Source organism: Myotis myotis, unplaced genomic scaffold (genome assembly GCF_014108235.1).
Source record: "Myotis myotis isolate mMyoMyo1 unplaced genomic scaffold, mMyoMyo1.p scaffold_m19_p_17, whole genome shotgun sequence".
Lineage (NCBI taxonomy): Eukaryota > Metazoa > Chordata > Mammalia > Chiroptera > Vespertilionidae > Myotis > Myotis myotis.
Genome location: NW_023416321.1, coordinates 32,068,975 through 32,089,329, shown reverse-complemented (window position 1 = coordinate 32,089,329; position 20,355 = coordinate 32,068,975). Strand labels below are relative to the sequence as shown.

Below are 20,355 nucleotides of genomic sequence, written 5' to 3'. Positions count from 1 at the left end.
CTCACCCTACCCTATCCCTCTAGACCTGGACCCAGCCTTAGAGCCTCTTGTGGGAAGGTACTGGTGTGTCTCTGTATGAGATCTGCAGAGCTGCCCTCTGGGGCAGGCAGGCGATGTTGGCTGGCCCCCAGGCCTGGCCCCGGGAAGAGCTTTCTAAACACAGGCCCCACCTGTGGCTGTTGCAAGACTGAGGCTCATGCGAGTGCTTTTGGCTCCTACACCTTCCCATCCCTGTTCAGGCAGAGTGGGGGGCTGCCTCTCAGGCTGCCCTTTGGTGACGGCGGCCTGTCTGCAGGTGGCAGCTGGGAGGTGAGCCTGAAGTGGGACGGAGTAGGCCCCCGACCCTCCAGAGACCATCCTCCAGGGACCACCCTCCTGGGACCATCCTCCTGGGCCAGCAGTGCATAGCACTCAGCTATGCTCTGATCATGTCACCTGTGGAACCCAGAGCCCAGGGAAAGATGGGGGGCAGGAAGGCACAGCCTGGACAGGGAAGTGACCCCTTCTTGTGTGAGGAAATGAGGAGAGTGGGTGGATCTCAGAGTGGGGACAAGGGGAGGGCATCCTCTCCCTCTGGGCAGGGCAGCTGCTTCTTTGCATCCCTTTGAAAGTTCACCTGGGAAGACGCTCTGCCCACACTCCCCCTCATCCTCTCGGCTGGTCAGAAAGTCCTCCCAGATGCTTCCCAGTCCTGAATGAGGGTGGGGGGATGTCACAGGCCCAGGGCATCTACAGTCAGTGCGGCCTGACCGTTCTCCCTAGGGAGAGAAGACCAGAAAGGAAGGCTGGGAGCTGAGACCACATGGCACTTGCTTTATTGTTCCAGGGCAAGGACAATGGCAGGCCATCGAGGGATCTGCCTGAGCCTCCCCTGAGGCCAAACTCTGTGGGTTCTTGTCATCCCCAGGCCCAGGGTAGGCTGAGGCTCCCACGTGGTGGGGGTTGGGCTCCCAGGGAGGGCCTGAAGGGCAACAGGGCCACGCCCCCAGCTCCAAGGGCATCCCAGGTCTGTCAAGCAGTCAGAGAGAGGGGACATGGGTGCTCCCCCATCAGCCTGTGCCAGGCTTCCCTTCCCTGAATGCCCAGGCTGCCTCAGGCAGTTGGAAGTAATCAGTAAGCTGGGGCCTAATCTACATGAGCTTATCGAGAAGGAGTGAGACCGCAGTGACTTGGAGGGGCCCTGCCTACACCCCGGGCTGGGAGAAGAGGACACTTTCAAGTTTCCGAGGGCAGGGGCTTTTCCAAACACTTTGTGTCGGAATTGGGCTCAGTTTGGGCCTGGGGTGGACATGGTCCCTCCTATGTGTCACTCTGGGGCTAGACAGAGCATGTGCTGAGGATGGGCAGAGCCTGCAGCCCCCTGGGGAGTCCCCGGGCAACTTGGGGAGAGGGAGGCTCCGTGTCTCCTCCTCCCTCACAGGCGGCTGGAATGAAGATGGGAGAATAAATACCTCGACTTCGGGGAAGATCATGCCTGGAGGGGGCCAGGCCCAAAGAGAGTGTGGGCGTCAAAATAGTGGTCAGGGTGGTCTTGGGCCTGCATGGAGGTCACCAAAGCTCTCAGCTCTCAGCTGCCCCCGAAAGCAAGTTAGGCTCTGTGACGTAGTTCCGGTTCCTCAGGATAGAAGGTGTGTGGGTGGGTGTATGTCTGAACGACAGTGTGCACACACGGGCACAGGTGCGGGGAGGCTTGAGTGTGGATGAGTGAGAGCGGGTGAAATTTTTGCCCAGACACTTGTTCTCAGGGGCTCTGAGTGAGGAGCTGGCCCACCGGGCAGCAGAAATGTGTGAGGGGTAGCATCCTGGGTGGTGTCTCCACCCCCGGCTGTCAGCTAACAAACAAGTTGGCTTCGTGGCAGAGGGGACAGGGAGAGTTTTCCTTCTTTGACCTTTAAGGTGAGCCCGATGTGGGCGGCCAGCGGGGACCTCCAGGCCAGGCCAAGGCTGGAGCTGCTGCCGGGCATGGCTCATGCTAGGGCCATGGGCTTGGAGCTGGGGCTGAGGTACACAGAGGGGCCAGCGGGGGCCGAGGGGGGCGGGGGCTCCAGCTCCATGAAGGCTGAGTAGAGGGTGGTGAGGTGCAGGTCACCCAGGGCTGCCGAGCCCCCGCTGCCTGGTGATGCCAAGTCACCCGCCCCACTGCCTGTCTCCCCCAGGCAGGGCCCTGGAGGGAAGCAGTGGGGAGGTGGCGGCATTGCAGATGATGTTGGGGATGAGGTCACCAGTACCAAGGGGTCGAGGGCCAAGCTGTCATCCTTCAGCTGTTCCCACAGGTTTCCTAGTGGGGGGATAGAACAGGCATCACTGGGAGGCACCCAAGGGGCCCGTCTGCCCCCAGCCCATCTCTCCCAAGCTAAACAGAGCACAGTTTGGGTAACATTTGCTGGGGAACAGACCCTGGCACTAGCTGTGTGACTCCAGGCAGTTGCTGAACCTCTCTGATTCCTCCTCCCACGTATCGTCTAAAAGCCACAGCCCGGATGACCGTGTGGCTCTCTTTTGGGAGGTGGCGAGGGTTGAGGATTTGAGAGCTGCCTATTGGAAGGGTTGATGCAGGTACTGTGCGCTCCAGGGTTCACCCTGGCTGCTGCCCAGGCTCCAAGGAAGGAGGATCTGCAGCTCAGACCACGGATCTCCCAACAATGCACCGCTCGACCTGATGAGACGATGAGACAGCTGGACTTGCCTCCCTGGGCCTCCTCTACGGCAGGGCCCAAGGGACAGGAGCAGAGCCAGGAAGCGCACCTTACTCCGAGGAGAACTAGCGCTGCGGCCTCACAGCCTTCTTTATGTCATGTGACCTGCATCCTGGCAGGCCAGGCCTCTTTCTAGCTACGTGATCTTGAGTAAGTTACTTAACCTCTGTGCTTCTGTGAGATGTGTTTAATAATCCCTCCTATCCTGCAGGCCCATATAAGGAAGCACCTGCAAAGCGACTAGCGTGCTGCCTAAGAGTAGGGGTCAAGTACATGTTCATGTCTAGAGCTTCCTCTGAGGCCATTGAGCCTGCTTCCCACTTCTGGATGGGGGTGGGGTGAGGATCTAGCTTCCTAAAGCCTGTACCGTCTCCCCACCAGACCGGGAGCTCTCAGAGGGCTGGCTGCCTCCACCTGCTTGTGGATATCCCCATCCCAGCATACGCAGGGGGTCGGAGGCCTGGTTTAGCACAAGCCACCAAACCTCCTCTGTCCAGGACCAGGGCCTGGGGTGCACTGGAGTTCAGAGGGACACATCTGGGGCTGGTCACATGCAGAGACGGAGCAGACAAGATGGAGCGGAATGAATAGAACCTCCCCCTTGCCTGGTTCTGAGGCCTTACATTCTTCTAGGGGGGAAGATCTCTTTCCTTTTTCTGCATTAAAAGATGAACTCAGCCTGGGTGGTGTGGCTCAGTGGTTGAGCATCGACCTATGAACCAGGAGGCCACGGTTCAATTCCTGGTCAGGGCACATGCCTGGGTTGCAGGCTCGATCCCCAGTAGGGGGTGTGCAGGAGGCAGCCAATCAATGATTTTCTCTCATCATTGTTGTTTCTATCTCCCTTCCTCTCTGAAATAAAAAAATATATACTAAAAAAAAATTTTTAAAGATGAACTCAGAAGATGCAACTGGTTCTGGGAATGTTAGGACTATCAGTCGCTCACAGCCAAGTATGGAATGAAACACCAGGCCCCTCCAGCCTACCCAGAGCTGAAAGGAGTTTGACAGTGGGGTTAGTGGGAGCACATTCAGAGGCACCAGGAGGGGGACAAGGGCATTCCTCTTGGCCCCCTGACACCCCCTGTCTGCTTTGCTCCAGCCTCTCTGCTTCAGTGCCTGGACGCCTGGCAGATAGCAGGCTGCAGCCTGGAGACTTGGAGGGGATGGGCCACACTGCCAGGTGGACCTCTCCAGCTTCGTCCCACCTCCCCTTTCCCACCCCCAGCTCACCCTGGAAGTCAAAGTCGGTGAGCGAGGGATTGATGGCATCCAGGTCAGTGCCGAGATCTCCGTCTGGCAGCAGGGTGTCATGCATGGTCCTGGCTGGGGAAGGCTCAGCCAGCAGCTTGGTGCTGTGGCTGGGTGGGGTGTGGGCAGGCAGAGGCGAGTCCTGGGGGGTGCCTGGCTGGGCCCGCAGCTCAAGGTGACCATCTGGCTGCGGGAACAATGGCTGCGGAGGTCCAGGAGGGCCCAGGCCCGGTGAGAGGTGTGAGTATGTCTGCCCATAGCAGGAGGGCGCGTGGCCCCCAAGTAGGTCCTGCAGGGGGTTTTTGCCAGGAATGGGACCTGGAGCCGGGTGGATTGAGTGCAGCGGCTGGGAGAGCCCAACTGGAGGTGCCAGGGGCTGGATGGGGCCTGAGCCTGCCAGCCCAGGGGGTGGGCAGCCCAGGAGTGGGGTGCCCAGCTTCTCCCTCTTGTCTCCAATGAGGCTGTCCAGCTCTTCTGAAAAAGCCCAAGAGAGAGGGATACCATGAGACCTCCCTTTCCCCACAAGCCCTCCCCAGCCCTGGAACGGCACGCAGGCCCTCTCCCTACGCAGCAGTTCTCCTTTTCACTTTCCCTCTCCCTGTTCGCTCCTGGGAACCCTGGCCTTCCCTCACAGCCTGCCTGCCTCACCTGGCTTGGCCATGCTCTTGCGCACGGCTATGGGGTCTTTCCTCTTCCACTTCTGCAGCTCCTCCTGCATCTTGTCGATCTTGGCTGGATTGAGGGCCCACAGGCAGCCCTTGCGAGAGGAGCTTCCTGATTTGTTCTCCACCTTCTCGAAGCATTTGTTGAGAGAGAGGTTATGGCGGACAGAATTCTTCCACCCATCGGGCGCCGTCTGCCGGGGCAGAGCAAGACAAGAAATGAGGCCGGGATCAGGCAGCCAGAGCTGGCTCCGGGTCTGGGCTCCAGAAAACTCCTCTGTGCACAGAACTGCCGCCCACTCCGGGGCTGGTCCTCCTCAGCACCCAGCCCGGGCTCCGTTCCCTTCAGTGGTGGGGGGAGGGCTGCAGGAACCTTGACTACAAATCATTCTCACCTAAAATCTGCCTTTCTCCTACCCAACCTGGCCGACCGCGAGGATGGTCCAGGTGACTCATAAGGGAGGGCCGGTGGGTGCTGCCGAGGCCCAGGCCTCTCCCGCACCTGGAATCGGACCGCTCCCCATGGGGCTTGGAGCCTGTGCTTGGAGCCCTTTGTGGAAAGGGAACTCACTGCTCTGAGGCCTCTGGTGCCAACTTAGGAGAGAGAATGAGGGGGAAGCTCTGGAATGTTCTCCTGGGTCGGCCCCATCCCCGCCGGGGCAAATGTGGGAGAGAAGAAAGCTGGGTGAGGTTGGTGTTTGGGTGTGTGCACTGTTGCACATCTGAGTTTTGCTCTGTGTGTGTATGAGCTCGCACATGTCCCTCAGTGTGCCTCCCTGGTGTGAGCTTGTCTCCTGGGTATGAGTCTGTAAATTCCCGAGTGTGAGGATGTGTCCCTGAAGATGAGCGTGTGTGAGAAAGTCTCTGCTGTGTGTGGGTATCTGTGATTGCATGTGTATGTGGGTGTGAGTGTTCACATGAGTGTGCCCGAGGGGGTGTGCCCCGGTGGGGAGGCCAGGCCTCGGGGTGGTGGTGCTCGTGCCAACAGAATAAACACCCATTAGGAAGCCTGGTCATGTCACCAGTGCAGTCATTGTGCCCAGGGAGTGTTGTAAAAACCATTAGGCTGACTCAGTTGGGTGAGAGGCGGTGGCGGGGGGGCCAGTAGGCACCCGTAGTCCTTCTACCTCCAGCTCAGTTCCAGGCTCTGCGGCCGGTCCTGGGCCCAGCAGGGGTGACTGTGGATAGAGATTCTGCCCTGGCCAGTGGGGCCCCTCCCCCTTTCAGGGCCCAGTTTCTGCTTAATGAGGGGCAGCCACTCCCTCCTCCCCGGCTCACTTGCCCCAGGGAGCAGCCAGGCTGAATCACGCCCAGCAGAACTGGGCTCTGATGCCAGCGTCACTGCAAGCTGCTGGCAGGAGCTACAGAGTTTTTCTTAAGGGCAGCTGGCCTGGGCAGGGTGCTGGTTGAGATGAACCCCCAAGCCTCCTGGGGTCACAAGGAAGAATTCTTGAGCCACCAGATCAGTCATCTGGGGATTCACCTTCAACTCCCATGACAGTCCCTACTAAGAGTCAAGGCTGTGTCGTCTGATGGGCAGAGTTAATGGGCACTAGACCCTTTTATAGCCCCATAAATCTGTGAATTCAGATGCCAGGGCAGCTCCCACCCCAGCCACTTCCTGTTTGGAAGAAGGATGGTCAGCACTAGCAATTATGTCCAGTGGCTGGACATGTCCCCAACCCCACAACCCTGACTCATGGGGCTACAGGACGCCCACCTCGGCTACCTCGGGCATGAGTGCTGCCCACTCCAGGTCCCCTCCGTCCTTGCCTTCAAATAGGGAGTGAGAGATAGAAGGGCCAGGGGATCTTGGATTAACTCCTTAGGTGGGTCTGAGGGGAAGTGTCAGAATGGGAAAGAATCTATGTGCCAACTGGTTCAACCTGACCATTTTACAGATTGGGAAACTGAGGGTTAGAGAAGAAAGGGCCTCGCCTTAGATCACACAAGGAGGCAGTGACAGAGCCCAGACTCTAACTCTGTCCCCTAGTTAAAGGCCCTGCCCAGGTCACCCCATAGGGTGGCTTCGCCATCTGGGCCCGCCCCATCCTCAAAAATGCTTTCTCTCTGAAGTCAAATGTAAACGAGGGAGTGAGGGAGTGATGCAACTGCTAAGAACAACAACTAGAACCAAAAAAAAAAAAAAAAAAGCTGTTAGACCTCTTCACTCTTCAGCTCTATAAAACAGGGATTACACGGCTCCCAGGAAAAATAATTAAGCCAGGAAGATGAGATGCAGGGAGGGGCTGGGGACCAGGTGGGGAGTTAGCAGGGAGGAAAGACTGAGAGGAGGAGGGCAGGGCCCTCACTTCCTCTCTCTGGCCTGGCCCCTTAAAGTCCTAGAGCAGCGGTTCTCAACCTGTGGGTCGCGACCCCTTTGGCGGTCGAACGACCCTTTCACGGGGTCGCCTAAGACCATCCTGCATATCAGATATTTACATTACGATTTCTAGCAGTAGCAACATTACAGTTATGAAGTAGCAACGAAAATAATTTTATGGTTGGGTCACAACATGAGGAACTGTATTTAAAGGGCCAGAAGGTTGAGAACCACTGTCCTAGAGGAACCTCCAAAGGCTTTAGAGTTAAGGAGACTTTGGTTCCCTGACCTGCTGGGGCAAAGGGGAAGCCCTGGATACTGGCTTTCATGCTCCTCAAATCCCAGAGACAACTCTCTTTCCCCTTCTTCTTCCTTCCAGAACTTCTAGTAGATGGCCATAATTTTCCATTCCTGGCCAGACCACTCTGGCCATCATGCCCACTACTCATTTGATGGCAGCTCAGCAAGTACAAACTCGTTTGAATATCAGCCTCAAATTATCCCCAGGCAGGACAATCGGGAAGACGTGGGCCTGGGCATCACCCACTGGCAGGTGAAGCTGAGTTCTGGATTACTGGGGCCTCAGCTCCTGCCTGCTGCCTGGGTAGCAGACAAGATTGTATCCACCAGGGTGCAGAACTCCTTACAAGTTCTGATCTCCCCTGCACCCACCTCAGGAGAAACGGGGTCCATGCTCGGGGTGTCTGGGGGGCAAGCAGAGAAGGGAAATGGGTGTTGTGTGAAGCCAAACAGCTTGAACCAGCAACTAGTTCCACCTGCTGAGTGACCTTGAACAGATGGGTCACCCTCTCTGATGTGTTTGTCCATCTGGAGAGAAGGGCCTCTGTCCTGCCTCTAGGGAGGGAGTCTGGTAGAGGCCCCAGAAGCCCGTTCTGTGGGTGACGGGAACGAGATCCTGTCCATGGGAAGGTGAGGCGAGCCAGCCAGTTCCCTGGGACACTCAAAGACCATGAAGCCCACACCCCTCTTTTTGGCAGAACTGCAGCTGAGCCTGCCGCCCACAGAGCAGATCCTAATCTCTCCCTGGAAGGCAATGGGTTCTGCGGTCCCAGCATCCATGTCACCTTGGCTGGCCAGCTCCTACCCAAATTCCTCCAGCCCTACGGCATCCTGGGGGCAGGGGTGGGGACAGCCTCTCCTTTCTTCCCCAGCTCTCTCCCCACTTGGGGAAGGTGGATGCTCCTTGAGGTCTAACAGGACTGACATGTCCACCTTCTGCCAGCATGAGGTCTGACTCCAGCCTGCTGTGTCACCTTGCGTGCATGGCTCGAGCTCCCTGTTCTCCACTCTGTCCTGCAGAAGTGGAGACCAGGGGAAGCATGTGGGGGGCAAACCTTCTTCTGGATTTCATTCTCACTCTTCTCCCACCTCCCAGCGGAGTCCTCTGGCTCCAGAGAGAGGCCTGGCTTGCTCAGCGCCGAGGCATGGGGGAGTGGGAGTGGGTCTTGGGCTCACCTTGAAGTATGGGAAGTGCTCCGTCATAAAATTGTAGATCTCGCTGACAGGAAGGCTCCCAGTTTTACTGTTCTTAAGGGCCATGAAGATGAGGATGCTGAAGGCAAAGAAAACCCTGAGAGTTTTAACCTCGGACCAGGCCCGGAGTCTCCCCCAAACCCTCTGCCCCAGCTGGAGTAGTTGAGGAGAGAGAACCTGCTGCAGAATTCATGGGTGAGAGGCTCTATGAGGTTGAAAGGAGAAGGGATGAAAACGTGTTTACTGAAGCCAGAAATTACAGATATGAGGGTCCTGTGGAATCTGAGAGACCTGGGCTGCAGTCCTGGCTTAGCCGCTCACTAGCTGTGTGACCTTTGGTGAGTACCCTAACCTCTCTGAACCTCAGTTTCCTCAGCTTTGAAGTGAAGAATGTAATAGCTACCTCAGAGTTGTGAGGATTCAGGGTGATGCCTAGCACATGGAAGCACTCATTAAATGGGAGCTGTCATTACCAGTCAACCCTCAGCCAACTGCAGAAATGCTGGATAGATAGCAAGGGAGGGAATTAAGGTTTTTTGAGCCTCTACAATGTGCCAGGCATATTTTTGCACTTAATCCTTCCAAAGGCCCGCATATTGCTGCTTTTTATTTTTAAAACAAATAAACAAAGGCTCAGAGAGATTAAGTAACTTGCCTGAGGTTTCACAGCTAGTACATTCCAGAGCCTGAACTTGAACCCAGTTCTGCTGGACTGCAAGGATTGCATGTGCTCCTCTCTGCCTATCGTCCTACCTCCCCGCAAACTCCTCTGCGTTCTTGGCTGCTGTTTAAATTCCTTTTCCTTCCCCTGAGCTCACACTGGCTAATGACCTGACCTCATGTGGGGCCTGGCACCTAGGAAGTCGAGTGTCAATGAGGTTGAATGAAGGAAAGTTCAGATAGACGGTCTCCCAGACAGGCTGGGTGCCGCTGGCCTGGCATTTACAACCCTGGCCCCAGAGAAGGGGCACCAGATCTGGAAGGTGCTGGATAACTGAGTCACATCTGCAGTCCTCATTCCTCGCTTATTTCCAGCAGAGCTTTGGGGTGGGGCTTCTCTCTGTATCTGGGGAAGGAGGGTGGGAGTAGGGGGCAAGCATCCCTCCTGAACTCTCAGACCCAGGCCCTGGGCCCCAGGAGTCTAGAACTGTGCAGGACAACACATCTGCTGCTGAGTTACAGACATGGCTTCCCAGGGTTAGACAAGAGGTCAGAGGTGATCTAGTCTATCCCCTTGTCCCCATGAAAAAAGTCCCTTCTCCAACATACTCTGGAAGCCCATCCAACTATGAACCCCCCAACACACACACCGTTACCCTTATACCATGAGGATTCCATGCCTCAGTTTCCCCAAGGGTCCTCTCACCCCTCTTTGTTCCATCCAGGAATGCTGGGAGACATACCTGTAGGAGTAGATGGGTTTGGGGAAGAGTGGCTGGTGCCCATCAGTGCTGGCCTGGGGTGCAATCCGCTGGTACGGATAGTGTGGGGAGCCCAGGTAGGGTACAGGGTAGCTGCCGCCACCTGGTGAGTACTGTAGAGGTCAAAGGAGGCAGAGTGGTTGCCATGGTAACCATCCTTCCCAAAAGGAGGCTCCCCTTCCCTCAGTCATGTACATCCAGAGAGAGAGAGCTGAGACTAGAATCTTCTCTCCCTGGTCCTAGGCTCCACCACTCATGGTCATGGGCTCCAGTGGCAGAGCTACCTGAGGGGCTTGGCCAAGGGTGTGGACATCTGAGTGCCTGTGAGGAGATCCACATTCTAGAATTCAGGTTCTCAGAGGCCTCAAAGCTTCCTTGGTCCAGCACTTTTCTCTGAGGCCTCTGGGTACTCTGGTTGCCATGGTGATGGGATAGCAGCCTGGCCGCGCTACAAGTGCGATGGGTAGTCCTGGCTTCCGCACCCTCCTGGGCGGGCGCTCCAGGCCTCCCTTGCATCTCCTAGGGCAGCGGGGCCGGAAGTGGGATGTCCAGCCTGGGCGTTTGCTGGGCACTGCCACCTTTTATGAGTTTCAGTGGCTCTTTGAAAGGGCCGGTCATGGTGGTGGGCAGGTGGGGGTAGGAGGTGGTTTTACAGCAAAGGGAGTGGCTGTGGTGCCAGGGATGGTGTTTTATGGGGGCGAGGGGGAAGGGAGACTCTGACTCCCCCATCTGCTCCAAGCTGATGTGCTTTTTCCAGGTCACCCGAGCGGCACGTAGTGCCTGAGTCACCCCCTCTGCAGTCTCCATAAAGTCCTGGGTGCGGCCATCTTGGAGGTTGGGGTGCGGAACGCAGAGGGCATCAAAGCAGGGCGGGCACGGTGAAGCCATTTAAGGTCTGGTAGCCCCTTAGCCCTGCTGTGTTGTTCCCTGACGGGCCAGGCTGCCTCAGGAACACCCTCTCCCCCTGGTCAGACCAGCGGCCTCGGGAAGGCTTTGACCATTCCAGCTGGGCCCCTCATGGAATGACCCCTCATGGGTCCCCTCTGCTTCCTTCCATCTCTTTCTTTTTTCCCACAAACCAAGCAGCCTGGCTACTTCCCCCCCGCCACGTGCCTGCCTCCCGGGCTGCGCCAAGACCAGGGCCAATGCCAAAGGCTGGGAGTAGAACCTGCTCCACAGGCAGGGCCTGTCTCAGTGCCAGGCTGCAGGTGGATGGAGCTGGGCGCTGGGCAGCCACTTGCTCCGTCTTGCCCGGCGACTCCTGGGAGCTGCTTACCTGCTCTGGAGCTCTTTTCTTTCTAAAAACCTCCATCCCATGCCCGTGTGGGGCAATTACTTGGCATCCTGTACATCTAGGAGGAGCTGAAGCTGGGCAGTGAGGTGGGGAAGGGGAAAACGGCCGAAGGTCATGGGGACTTGGAGCCTCCAGGTGGGAAGGTCCCCTAACCCGATGCCTAGTCCCACCCTGTCTGAGCTGAAAGGAAGTTTGAGGCCAAGGCCACATAGGAAGATGGTGGCCGACCCGGGCGGCAGTCCATTGTTCCCTGCCCTGCTCAGCCTTGTGTGTCACCCCACACACTCCTTTTCTCTCGGCCTCGTCTTTGTCTGGTTCTCCTCCTCCCTCCTTTTTTGGTTCACATCCGGTCCCTGCCCCAATCTCAGCCCCAATTCTCTTTTCTGAGACCTCTCAGGTTCTACCTGGGTCTCAGAAAAGCCCTGCCCAATCCCACAGAGGGGCAATTGCTTCCCTCCCCATGAACTCTGCCCCCACCCCCATTGGCCCAGCATGAGGATTAAGGCCCTGCTGCCCACCCAGATGTATACACACCCCCACACCACACACCCACAGAGGATCCTGAGACTCTGGGGAAGCATGCCCACTTGCCCCAGACCCACCTGGTGGAAGGGAGGTTGGGAGGGGCAGTACATGTGCTGCAAGGGGGGCTGGAAACAGTACATGCCAGGACCAGTCTCCAGAGCTGGGGGCTTGACCTTGACTTCTGACCCCTGTTGGAAGAAAAAGCAGATGACTGGGCTAGGCCTTATTTTTCTTCCTTCCTCTTGTCTGTGTCTTAAACCTTCCACAAAAACAACCCCTTCTGTGCCTCCCCCAGAACTTATTCCTGGAGAACAGAGAACAGAGAAGGACGGGGATTTTTCTGAGGGTACTCAGCAAATTAGTGGTGGAGCTGGGGCTGGAACCAGCAGTGCTCCCTACCTCCCACCTCACTGCAGGTGAAAGGCTGAGACTGGGCTGTCCAGAGGAGTGGGGGAGAGTTGTCAATGGTTTCACTGAGGCTGGGGTAGGGCAGAGATCTCCCTGGAAGGGCACAAGGGTACAGGGCCTGACCCCTCTCACCAAGCTGAGCCCAGGGCCTGCTTGCTGGTTCAGAGTCCCCAACCTTTTAGAACAGGCCTGCAGAGGACACCACAGAAAAGGCCCCAGCTCCGCAATTCCCACTGCAGAGCCATGGTGAGGGGAGCACAGGAAGTGACCAGAGAGGTTGGTCCAGCTGAGGCCCTCAGGCCTTGCCACTTTCTCTTTTGCAAAGCCCAAGGGAGCTCCAGCAGGCTCCCTGGAGGGAGCTAGTGAGTCCTCTGCTCTGTCCTCCTCAACCATCCCCCACTCAGAGCCTTTGCGCCCTGCTCCAGGGAGTCTGCCCCAGTGCTGATCTGCCTGAGCCTGTGGCACTCTCTCAAACTGGCCCAGGGAGCCTGTAGCTCCTGCCGGTAGTGGTGGCCAGACTCTGGCTTCCCATGAACTGTAAGCCCCTCAAAGAGTCCTCAGGGCCTAGCACAGAGCTAGGCCCAGGAAGATCAACAAGGTTGGAAGGTCAACAAGGCCTGGAGGAGGTGGGCCGCTGTTCCTGGGGTTATGAGGGAACCGGGAACCAGCATGTGGGCCCAGAGGGTCAAACCAGCTGAGAGCTCTTTCTGGGTGTGCCCTGGGGTTGCTGATGCATAGATAGCCACAATCATAGAATCTCAGGCCTGGAAGGGCCAAGAGCATTGTGTCCAACCCCCTCATTTGGCAGATGATGGGGCTAAGGCCATGAAGGGGAATTGATGTTCCCAGGTCACCTAGAGAGTCGGCCAGCGAGCTCTGGGGCTCTGGGGCTCTGGGCCTGAGCTTTTCTCCGCTGTGCAGGGGCCAGGGGCGTGGGCTCAAGTCTCAGCCTCACCTCTTACAGGCCAAGGAACAAGTCACTTGGCCTCTATGGGGCCTCAGTTTACCCATCTGCAAAATGGAGATAGCGGGAGCTCTTTAGAGGGTCGTTGTGAGGATTAAATGGGGCGCTTGAAAGAAATCGCCCGGCAGAGTGACCAAGGGCAGGCGCTGAGTGGACATTGGGTGTGAGTATGATGGTGCCTCACGGTGAGCTGCTGTCATGTTCCATAGGCCTGAGGAGAAGCCGTCAAAAGGCCCAGAACCAGAACAAGGTCCTGTCTTGGCCACACCCAGTAGGTGCCCAACCCTCTTCTCTATCTTCCAAGCCTGGGAAACAGGTCTTTGTTGGGGGTGGCCGGGGGGGTGGAATGGGAGCCTATTTGGAAGCAAGAGGTGAGGAGGGCTGGTGGCATCTAGAGCAGGCGCAGCCCAGGCTGAGCCCGCTCCGGGCACACCACCTCAGGGACCTCCAAAGCTGGGGAGAAGGGAGCAAAGCTCCTTTTAGCTTTCTCTTCCCAAGGCAACAAGTCTCTGAGGCAGATACTATTAAGCGCACTTTTTGAATGAGGCTCAGAGAGCTTAAGCGATTTGCCTAAGGTCACACCGCTTGAGGATATGGCCGTGAAGGACACGTTGACCTTCCAAAGTGCTTTCAAGATATTTCTACAAACATACCCAGGTCCCTCTCCGGGCAAAGAATGGGGCCAGGAAGTATCCCTTGAGAAGACTTAAGTCCTCTCTCAACTCTGCAAGCTGATGCCGGAGAGGGGAATATTGTATTCTGTGGCTCCTCCCTTAACCCTTTCTCTTGGTCTCTGGAATGTGTTTTTCTCTTCACATTTGCATATGGGTGTATCTACGTCTGGCTGGGGATTCTTGACACTTAAACAAACAGAGAGAAGTCACACACTGGGATCCTGACTCAGGAGCCACTGGGAAGCTGCCAGCTCGCTTCCTTAGCCTGACCTGCCTACCCCACCTTGTCTCCTCCACGCCGGGCCAGGCCAGCGTGCCCTTCCTAGCTGACCTGGAGGCCCCGAGTCTCTGAGCTTGCTGCTTCCTTGATACACACAGAACCTGAGTGGAAAGGTCTGGGAAGGGAAGGGGGGGAGTTTGATCTCTGAGGACTCACCTGGGCTGCTGGGAGCGGGCACAGAGGATAAGTGGGCTGCCCACTGCCCACTGGTACTTACCAGGACTTGGGGGCTGTGCTCATGGCTGGAGTAGGGGAGCCCATTGCACCAGGCCTCTGCTGAGAAGCCAGGCAGGAAGGCCTCAGCCTCCCCCACATCCACAGGGATCTCTTCAAAGGCCTCCAGCACCCCCGGGGTCTTAAAGGCGTGTCCATCGAGGGCCAGGGCAGTCTGGGCCTCGGGGAAGATGTCCTCTTGGAAATGCCGCTTGTACGGGTGGAAAGGCACGTGGCCGCCCTTGAGGAAGCGCCCGGGACTGCTGGCCGGGCCCTCTTCAAAGCTGAAGCCGGGGTATTTGTCTGAGGGTGAGAGCCGGAAAGGGCTGGGGCCAGGACCCGCCGCGCAGTGGACTTGCTCAGGGCCTGGTGATGCGATGCTGGGGCTGTGTGGGGGCAGTGAGGGTGCCCTCTCCGGAGGGCCATCGGGCACAAATGACGAGCAGCTGAAGCCGGCATGCTTCTGGGTGGACAGAGGGGAGAGGCCTGTGAGTGGAGGCTGGACCAGGATCCTACTCTGTGTTTGGGTAAAGGGGGTCTGGGGCTGAGCTCTTGGGGCCCCCATATGATGGAGGAGACCTAGCCTGCCCTTGGAAGCCCCAATACGATGAGGGTACACTGCTCTTAAACCCGGGGTGCCCCAGTAGATGGATGCACGTCCCTGCTCTGGAAAAGCCCCAGCCTGAAGGAATGAGCCTATCTGAATACCTCTGGGTCTTGGAGCCACTGGGTTGTTGTTTGCTGGTGGAAGGGACAAGACGGACCCCAGGGAGGTCCCTGGAAGGTGGGGGTGATTGTTCACCTGTTTCCCATGCAGCCCTCAGGACTTGGCCTCAGCCCAGGCCTGGGTGCCGGGTACTTACGCTCTGTGGGGCAGGCGAGCCTGGGAGGCCCGGGGCCTGCATGAGGTCCCCTTGGGGCTCGCCCTCCAGTCTGGTGGGGCCCGGCAGCGTGACGTCAGACTGCGGCGGAAGGAGCGACACCATCACCCAGTCCTGGCCTCGAAGAAAGCCGGCTGTGATGAGAATGAGGCCCAGTGTCCGGGGCTGACCAATCCCAAGTCCACCACCTCCACTCCCACCCCATCCCTGGGCTGGGATCCTGACTCCAGCCTGACATCTTGATGAGAAAGACAGACAGACAGACAGACAAAGAAACTGAGAGAACATTAGAAACAGAAGTAAGCAGGTCATGTGAGAGATAGAGCAAGAAAGACACACAGAAAGAGAAGCCTGGTGGGGAGAGAGCAAAATGAACCAGTGAGGAGCCTCCCTCACCCCCAGTGGAGGGAGGGCTTGGCTGCTGTAGACTCTGCAGCTGCAGAGCAGTGAACTAGGAGAGGTTCCCAGCGAGGCCCTGCCTCCGGCTCCTGCCACCTTGAAGGTCCGGGCTAGGTGACTGTGGCTAGTAGTCTCTGTGCAGTGGCTGAGCAAGTGGGTGGTCCTGAGAGGAAGGGGAGCTGGAGAAGGAAGGAAGTGGGCCAGGCCCAGGTGGGAGTGACCCTCCCACTGCAGGTGACCAGCCCTCAGCAGAGGCCTGTGGTGCCATCCTCGGGCACCTTGGCCTGGCTCTCAAGACCAGGGTACAACTCGAGGGGACCTGATTGCTGGTGGCCCTGAGAGCCTGGCATGGCACAGGGGATGATGCCACTCGTCCACTGTGGAATGTCTGGCTGTTTTCTCCTGTGTTCTTCACATTTTGCCCTGGGCACTGCCCTTTCTGAGCTGTTGCTTCACTGTTTGAAACACTAGAGACTTAGACTACATGATATCTGAGGGCTCCTTCTGCTCAGACCTTCCAGAATTGTAAGAGAACTCTGTCCCCAGCATAGCTGTGTGGTTGAGGACTCAGCTCAAAGCCAGCCTTGGCCTTTCCTTGCTAGCTGTGCCAGCGAAGCTCTCTGAGCCTCAGCATTGTCATCGTCAAACCAGGGAGAGAGCGAGGGCCTCCCCCGTGGGCATGCCCTATCAACGGAAATCGTGCACACGCAGTAGTTAGCACAGCGCCTGGCACATCGTAAGTGCTCAATAAATGCCAGCTCTCATTATTCTACGGCTTTTTAGTGTGGCTCTTCCTATCGTTATCTCTCAGTTCTCTGCCTTCCTTCTCCACCATCTGCAAAGAGCAGTTTCTCTTGAATTTACTCCTCCTGACCTAAGGGGTCTCAGATAAAGGCTACCATTTACTGATGCCTGCTCTGGGCTGGCCACTGTGCACGTGATGTGGAGAATTTTCTCACTGGTTTGTTAGAACAGCTGTGAGGAAAGTACATTATTAATCCCGCCTTTCAGACGAGGAAACTAAGGCCCAGAGGGGTTATGTGACTGGCCCAAGTCACATAGCTAATCCTTGATAGAGCCAGGATTCGAACCCAGATCTGTCTGACTCTGGAGTCTGTCTTACAGTTTCTTCATTTGGTGGGGGTCAGAGTGGGGCGAGCTGGGGTGGGGCAGGCAACAAGGAAAGCATGAGGTTCGTACTTATCCCTCTTACCCAGGACCCACCCACGCAGAACTAACTGCATCTCCCAAGCCCTGCGCTCCTAGGGGCTCTGGGAAGGAGGAATAGCCTTGCTGACTCCATGGTGCTCAGCCTGGGGTTAGCACATCTTTGCTACATTATCTCCTTTGTTTGATAGGAGGTTAGCAGGGATGAGGAAGGGAAAGCATTTGCCCAACCTCCCTCAAGGGATCAGTGGTGGAGAGGGCTGGTCGCTGGGGTCCAGGTGGGGGCCTGGTGGGAGGCTCTCCCGCCCCTTCAAGAGTCTCCACCGCCCCTTCTCCATGTCCAGGCGCCCGCTCACTCGGCAATGCTAAATGTGGCGTGACCGGGGAAGCGCCGAGCTGGCCGTAACTGGACACCGAGGTGGAGCAGGCATGGGGCCCAAGGGGCAGGGCAGCCCATCTCTGGCTCCGCATGACCGCCTGGTCTGGCCCCCGCTCCCTGGACAGCTCCTGGACAGCGGGGGCCTGCCTGTCACACCTGGCCCTGGCCCAGAGTTGCTTTCCCAAGGCGTTCTCCAGCTCCTCCAGTGGCCACGCTCGGGTGGGGGCCCTACCCCCCCCTGCAGTGAGCGATGGTTGGTCCCCTCTGGAGGCAGAATAAAATGTGGTTGAGAGCAAGGGTTTAGGATTTCAGCTGACTCGAGTTTGAATCCCAGTGGTGTCACCTCCTGGCTGGGTGACTTTGAACAAACTATGCAATTCTCTCTCTTTCTTTGCTCCTCTGGTCAATTGGGATTGTGCACCCACCTCCAAGGGTTGTCGGGAAGATTAGGTGAGATGATGGGTATAAGGTGCCCACACATAGAAAACACTGAAGGACACATGTCACACATCTGGCCTCATTGGCCGACTGTGGCCGTGGTCTCTGACCCCAGACTCTATTTTCCCTGATGGTCTCACTGCTTCAGGCCTGACAGGCCTGGGGAGTTTGGCTTATGGCCCCGTTCCCCAGGTGGCAGCTGCCCTTGTGAGTCCTTCCTGTCTGCCTGGCCTTCACTCAGCTTGGCCATAAGGGGGCTCAGGTGCCATCTCTGCTCCTCTGAGGCATGAACTTCAGGAGGCCTCTCTGAGCCCCAGGTTGGGCCGCACCGCCTCCTGAGGGTCTGGCCTTCCCAGAAGGACCCCTATCGCATCTGCCTCACCCCCATCCTTGCTTTAGTCCCTACATCCCAGGACATTGTCTGTAGCCCCGGCTGAGTTCCTGCATGTCAGAGGCCTTAGCTGAAGGCTTCAGTTCAGCCATGACTTTTATACCCTGGCTTGGTCAACTCCACCCCCCTCCCCCTACCCCCTCCCCCCACCCCACCACCTTCCAAGCCCCCAGGCACAGGATTAGAGCCAGGGAGGCCACACAGAATTTAGAGGTTTGTCCCTTGACTTGCATTGAGGATGTAGAAGTCCCTGAATGGTCCTCTGTGCAGGGTTTCCTCTGGGAAGGTTTTATCAATAATGACCCCTGACTTGGTGACCACGGCACCCCTTTGGTTGCCTCAGCCAAAGCTCCGTTTCACAAATGAGGAAGGAAGGCCCAGAGAAGAGGTCAAGTGACTTGGGTAAGATCACATGATCCTGGAAAGAGGGGTCCCTCACCAATGGCAGCCCAAAGGACCCTCCTGCCTCAGGGGTGGGGCTGAGGGGCGCTGACGGGTGTGTAGGGGGGCTCCTGTCCAGGGAGGGAAGGGCTCACTGAGAGGGATGAGGCTGCCTCGGCTCCTGACCACAACCTGGAGTCGTTGGTGAAACGCCTGAAGTTGGGTGAAGTTGGATGATGGAGTTCAGAAGCCCTGGAATCAGGATTGGATTTGAATCCCAGTAACTGGGACTTTGGGTGGACAGGTTGCCTAACTTCCTTCCCTGGGCCTCAGTTTCCTCATTTGTAAAATAGGGCTAATAATACGTATCTCCCTGGAGGATTAGATGAAATATTGCTTGTAAAGAGCTTAATGCATAGTATGTGCTCAATAAATGATAGCTATTATTAATAATTAACAGTGGGACAGAGTTAATTCAAAGCATGAACTCTAGTTATAGGAGCAGGCAGAGCAGAGGAAATTCCTCTTCCTGCTGTCCACCTCCATCTCCCCGACATCCTCCTACCCTAGTTGCAGAGGCTAAACTTCCTTCCTCTTGATTCTCTGACCTCAGAGGTCATTTTAGCCATCCCCTAAGGTGGGATGGCTGTGGGAACTCCCAGGGATTAGCCCAGCTGGCGTGGCTCAGTGATTGAGTATCGACCTATGAACCAGGAGGTCATGGTTCGATTCCAGGTCAGGGCACCTGCCCGGGGTTGCGGGCTCCATCTCCAGTGTGGGGCGTGTAGGAGGCAGCCAATCAGTGATTTTCTCTCAGCATTGATGTTTCTATCTCCCTCTCCCTCTCCCTTCCTCTCTGACATCAACAAAAATATATTCAAAAACACAAAAACACAACAACTCCCAGGGATTAGAGTAAGGAGGGAGTGACTGTTGCTTTGGATCTCCCAGGAGGCCTCTCTGATGGCATCTGCATTCAGAAGGAATCCTTTCCTGACGGCTAACCTTTATCCCACCTGCCTCAGTTTCAGGAAGCACAATAGGATGTGTGTGTGTGCAAACACCAGCAAACCAATACAGGAGGCCCAGTCAGCTGTCCGCCTTTCTCAGATCCCGGGAGCTACCCCAGATGGCACTCATCATCCTGCCATTTAGTGTGGGCACCCACAACCCACAATCCACGAGCTCCCCCTTCCTGGGTGGGAGCTAGGCCAGGGCTCTCAATATGCCCTGGGGTCCCTTCCACTCTACGGTTGATCCTCATCACCACTCCGCATCCATAAAGCGCTCCGTAGTTTACAAAGCACTTTTGTATCTAGCATCTCATTTCGTCTGCCCTTCGCTCCAGAGGGGAGCAGGCAGTGGTGTGCTGCAGCCAGCAGCGATGGGCTCGGAGAGCCCATTGTGTCCATCTCTTCCCAACTCCACGTTCAGTGAGATCAGCCCAAATTGGCCGCGGTGGAAGTATTTTCCCACAGAAATTAGCAAATACTATACATTATAAATCAGAGCCCCCCTTTTTCCCCTCCCCATTTTTCAGGGGAGAAAACTGAGGCCCAGAGAGAAGTGACAAGCCCAGGACCACAGAGCTAAACCTGAAAACCACATCTATTCATTCTCAGGCCTTGAGAGCCCCAACCACATCCCCAAACACACACACGCTCCAGGGGTACAACCCTGGCAAACCTTCGCTGAAGACCATTTCAGTATCTGGGCATTCTCTCTACCCTCCTCGTTCTGAACTTCCTTCCACGATCCTTGGGGAGTGGGAGGGCAGGGGTGGAGGTGAAAGAAGCAGACTTGATCTTCCCTGGAGTCAGAGGGAAGAAAGAAATGGCCCTCTAACTTGAGTAAGGAACATGACAGGTAAGAAATTTCCCAGAATGCATAAATCAGGCTCAACAATGAACCTTATTGAATGCCTGCTCTGTGCCCGTCTCACAAACAGCCAGGCCTGCACCCCCTCTACCCAGCACATTTTCCCATCTCTCAGACCATTTCCCTAGCGTGTCAGGACTCAGGCAAAAGGGGCCATTTGGGTTGAGGGCCAGGGGGCACCGCGTTTGCTGGTTGTATGACTTTGGACAGGTTACTTCCCCTTTCTATACTCGGTT

General features: G+C 56.7%; 1 protein-coding gene across 4 annotated transcripts in view; it reads right to left on the bottom strand.

The window, feature by feature from the left end:
* Window positions 1-793: 793 nt before the first annotated feature.
* The window catches only part of FOXN1 (forkhead box N1), a 28,373-nt gene continuing 8,811 nt past the window's right edge, over window positions 794-20,355 (bottom strand). Inside the window, exons 2-9 of one of the 4 annotated variants that reach the window (XM_036340693.1) lie at window positions 15,069-15,220; window positions 14,210-14,665; window positions 11,744-11,854; window positions 9,830-9,960; window positions 8,409-8,505; window positions 4,596-4,803; window positions 3,930-4,421; window positions 794-2,278 (exon numbers count right to left, since the gene is read on the bottom strand). In XM_036340693.1, coding sequence (XP_036196586.1) covers window positions 1,968-2,278; window positions 3,930-4,421; window positions 4,596-4,803; window positions 8,409-8,505; window positions 9,830-9,960; window positions 11,744-11,854; window positions 14,210-14,665; window positions 15,069-15,191 — 1,929 coding nt within the window. In that variant the 5' untranslated portion in view covers window positions 15,192-15,220 and the 3' untranslated portion in view covers window positions 794-1,967. Of the gene's footprint in view, window positions 2,279-3,929; window positions 4,422-4,595; window positions 4,804-8,408; window positions 8,506-9,829; window positions 9,961-11,743; window positions 11,855-14,209; window positions 14,669-15,068; window positions 15,221-20,355 lie in introns of all 4 variants that reach the window. The other 3 variants (XM_036340692.1, XM_036340694.1, XM_036340695.1) reach the window with 3 other exon arrangements.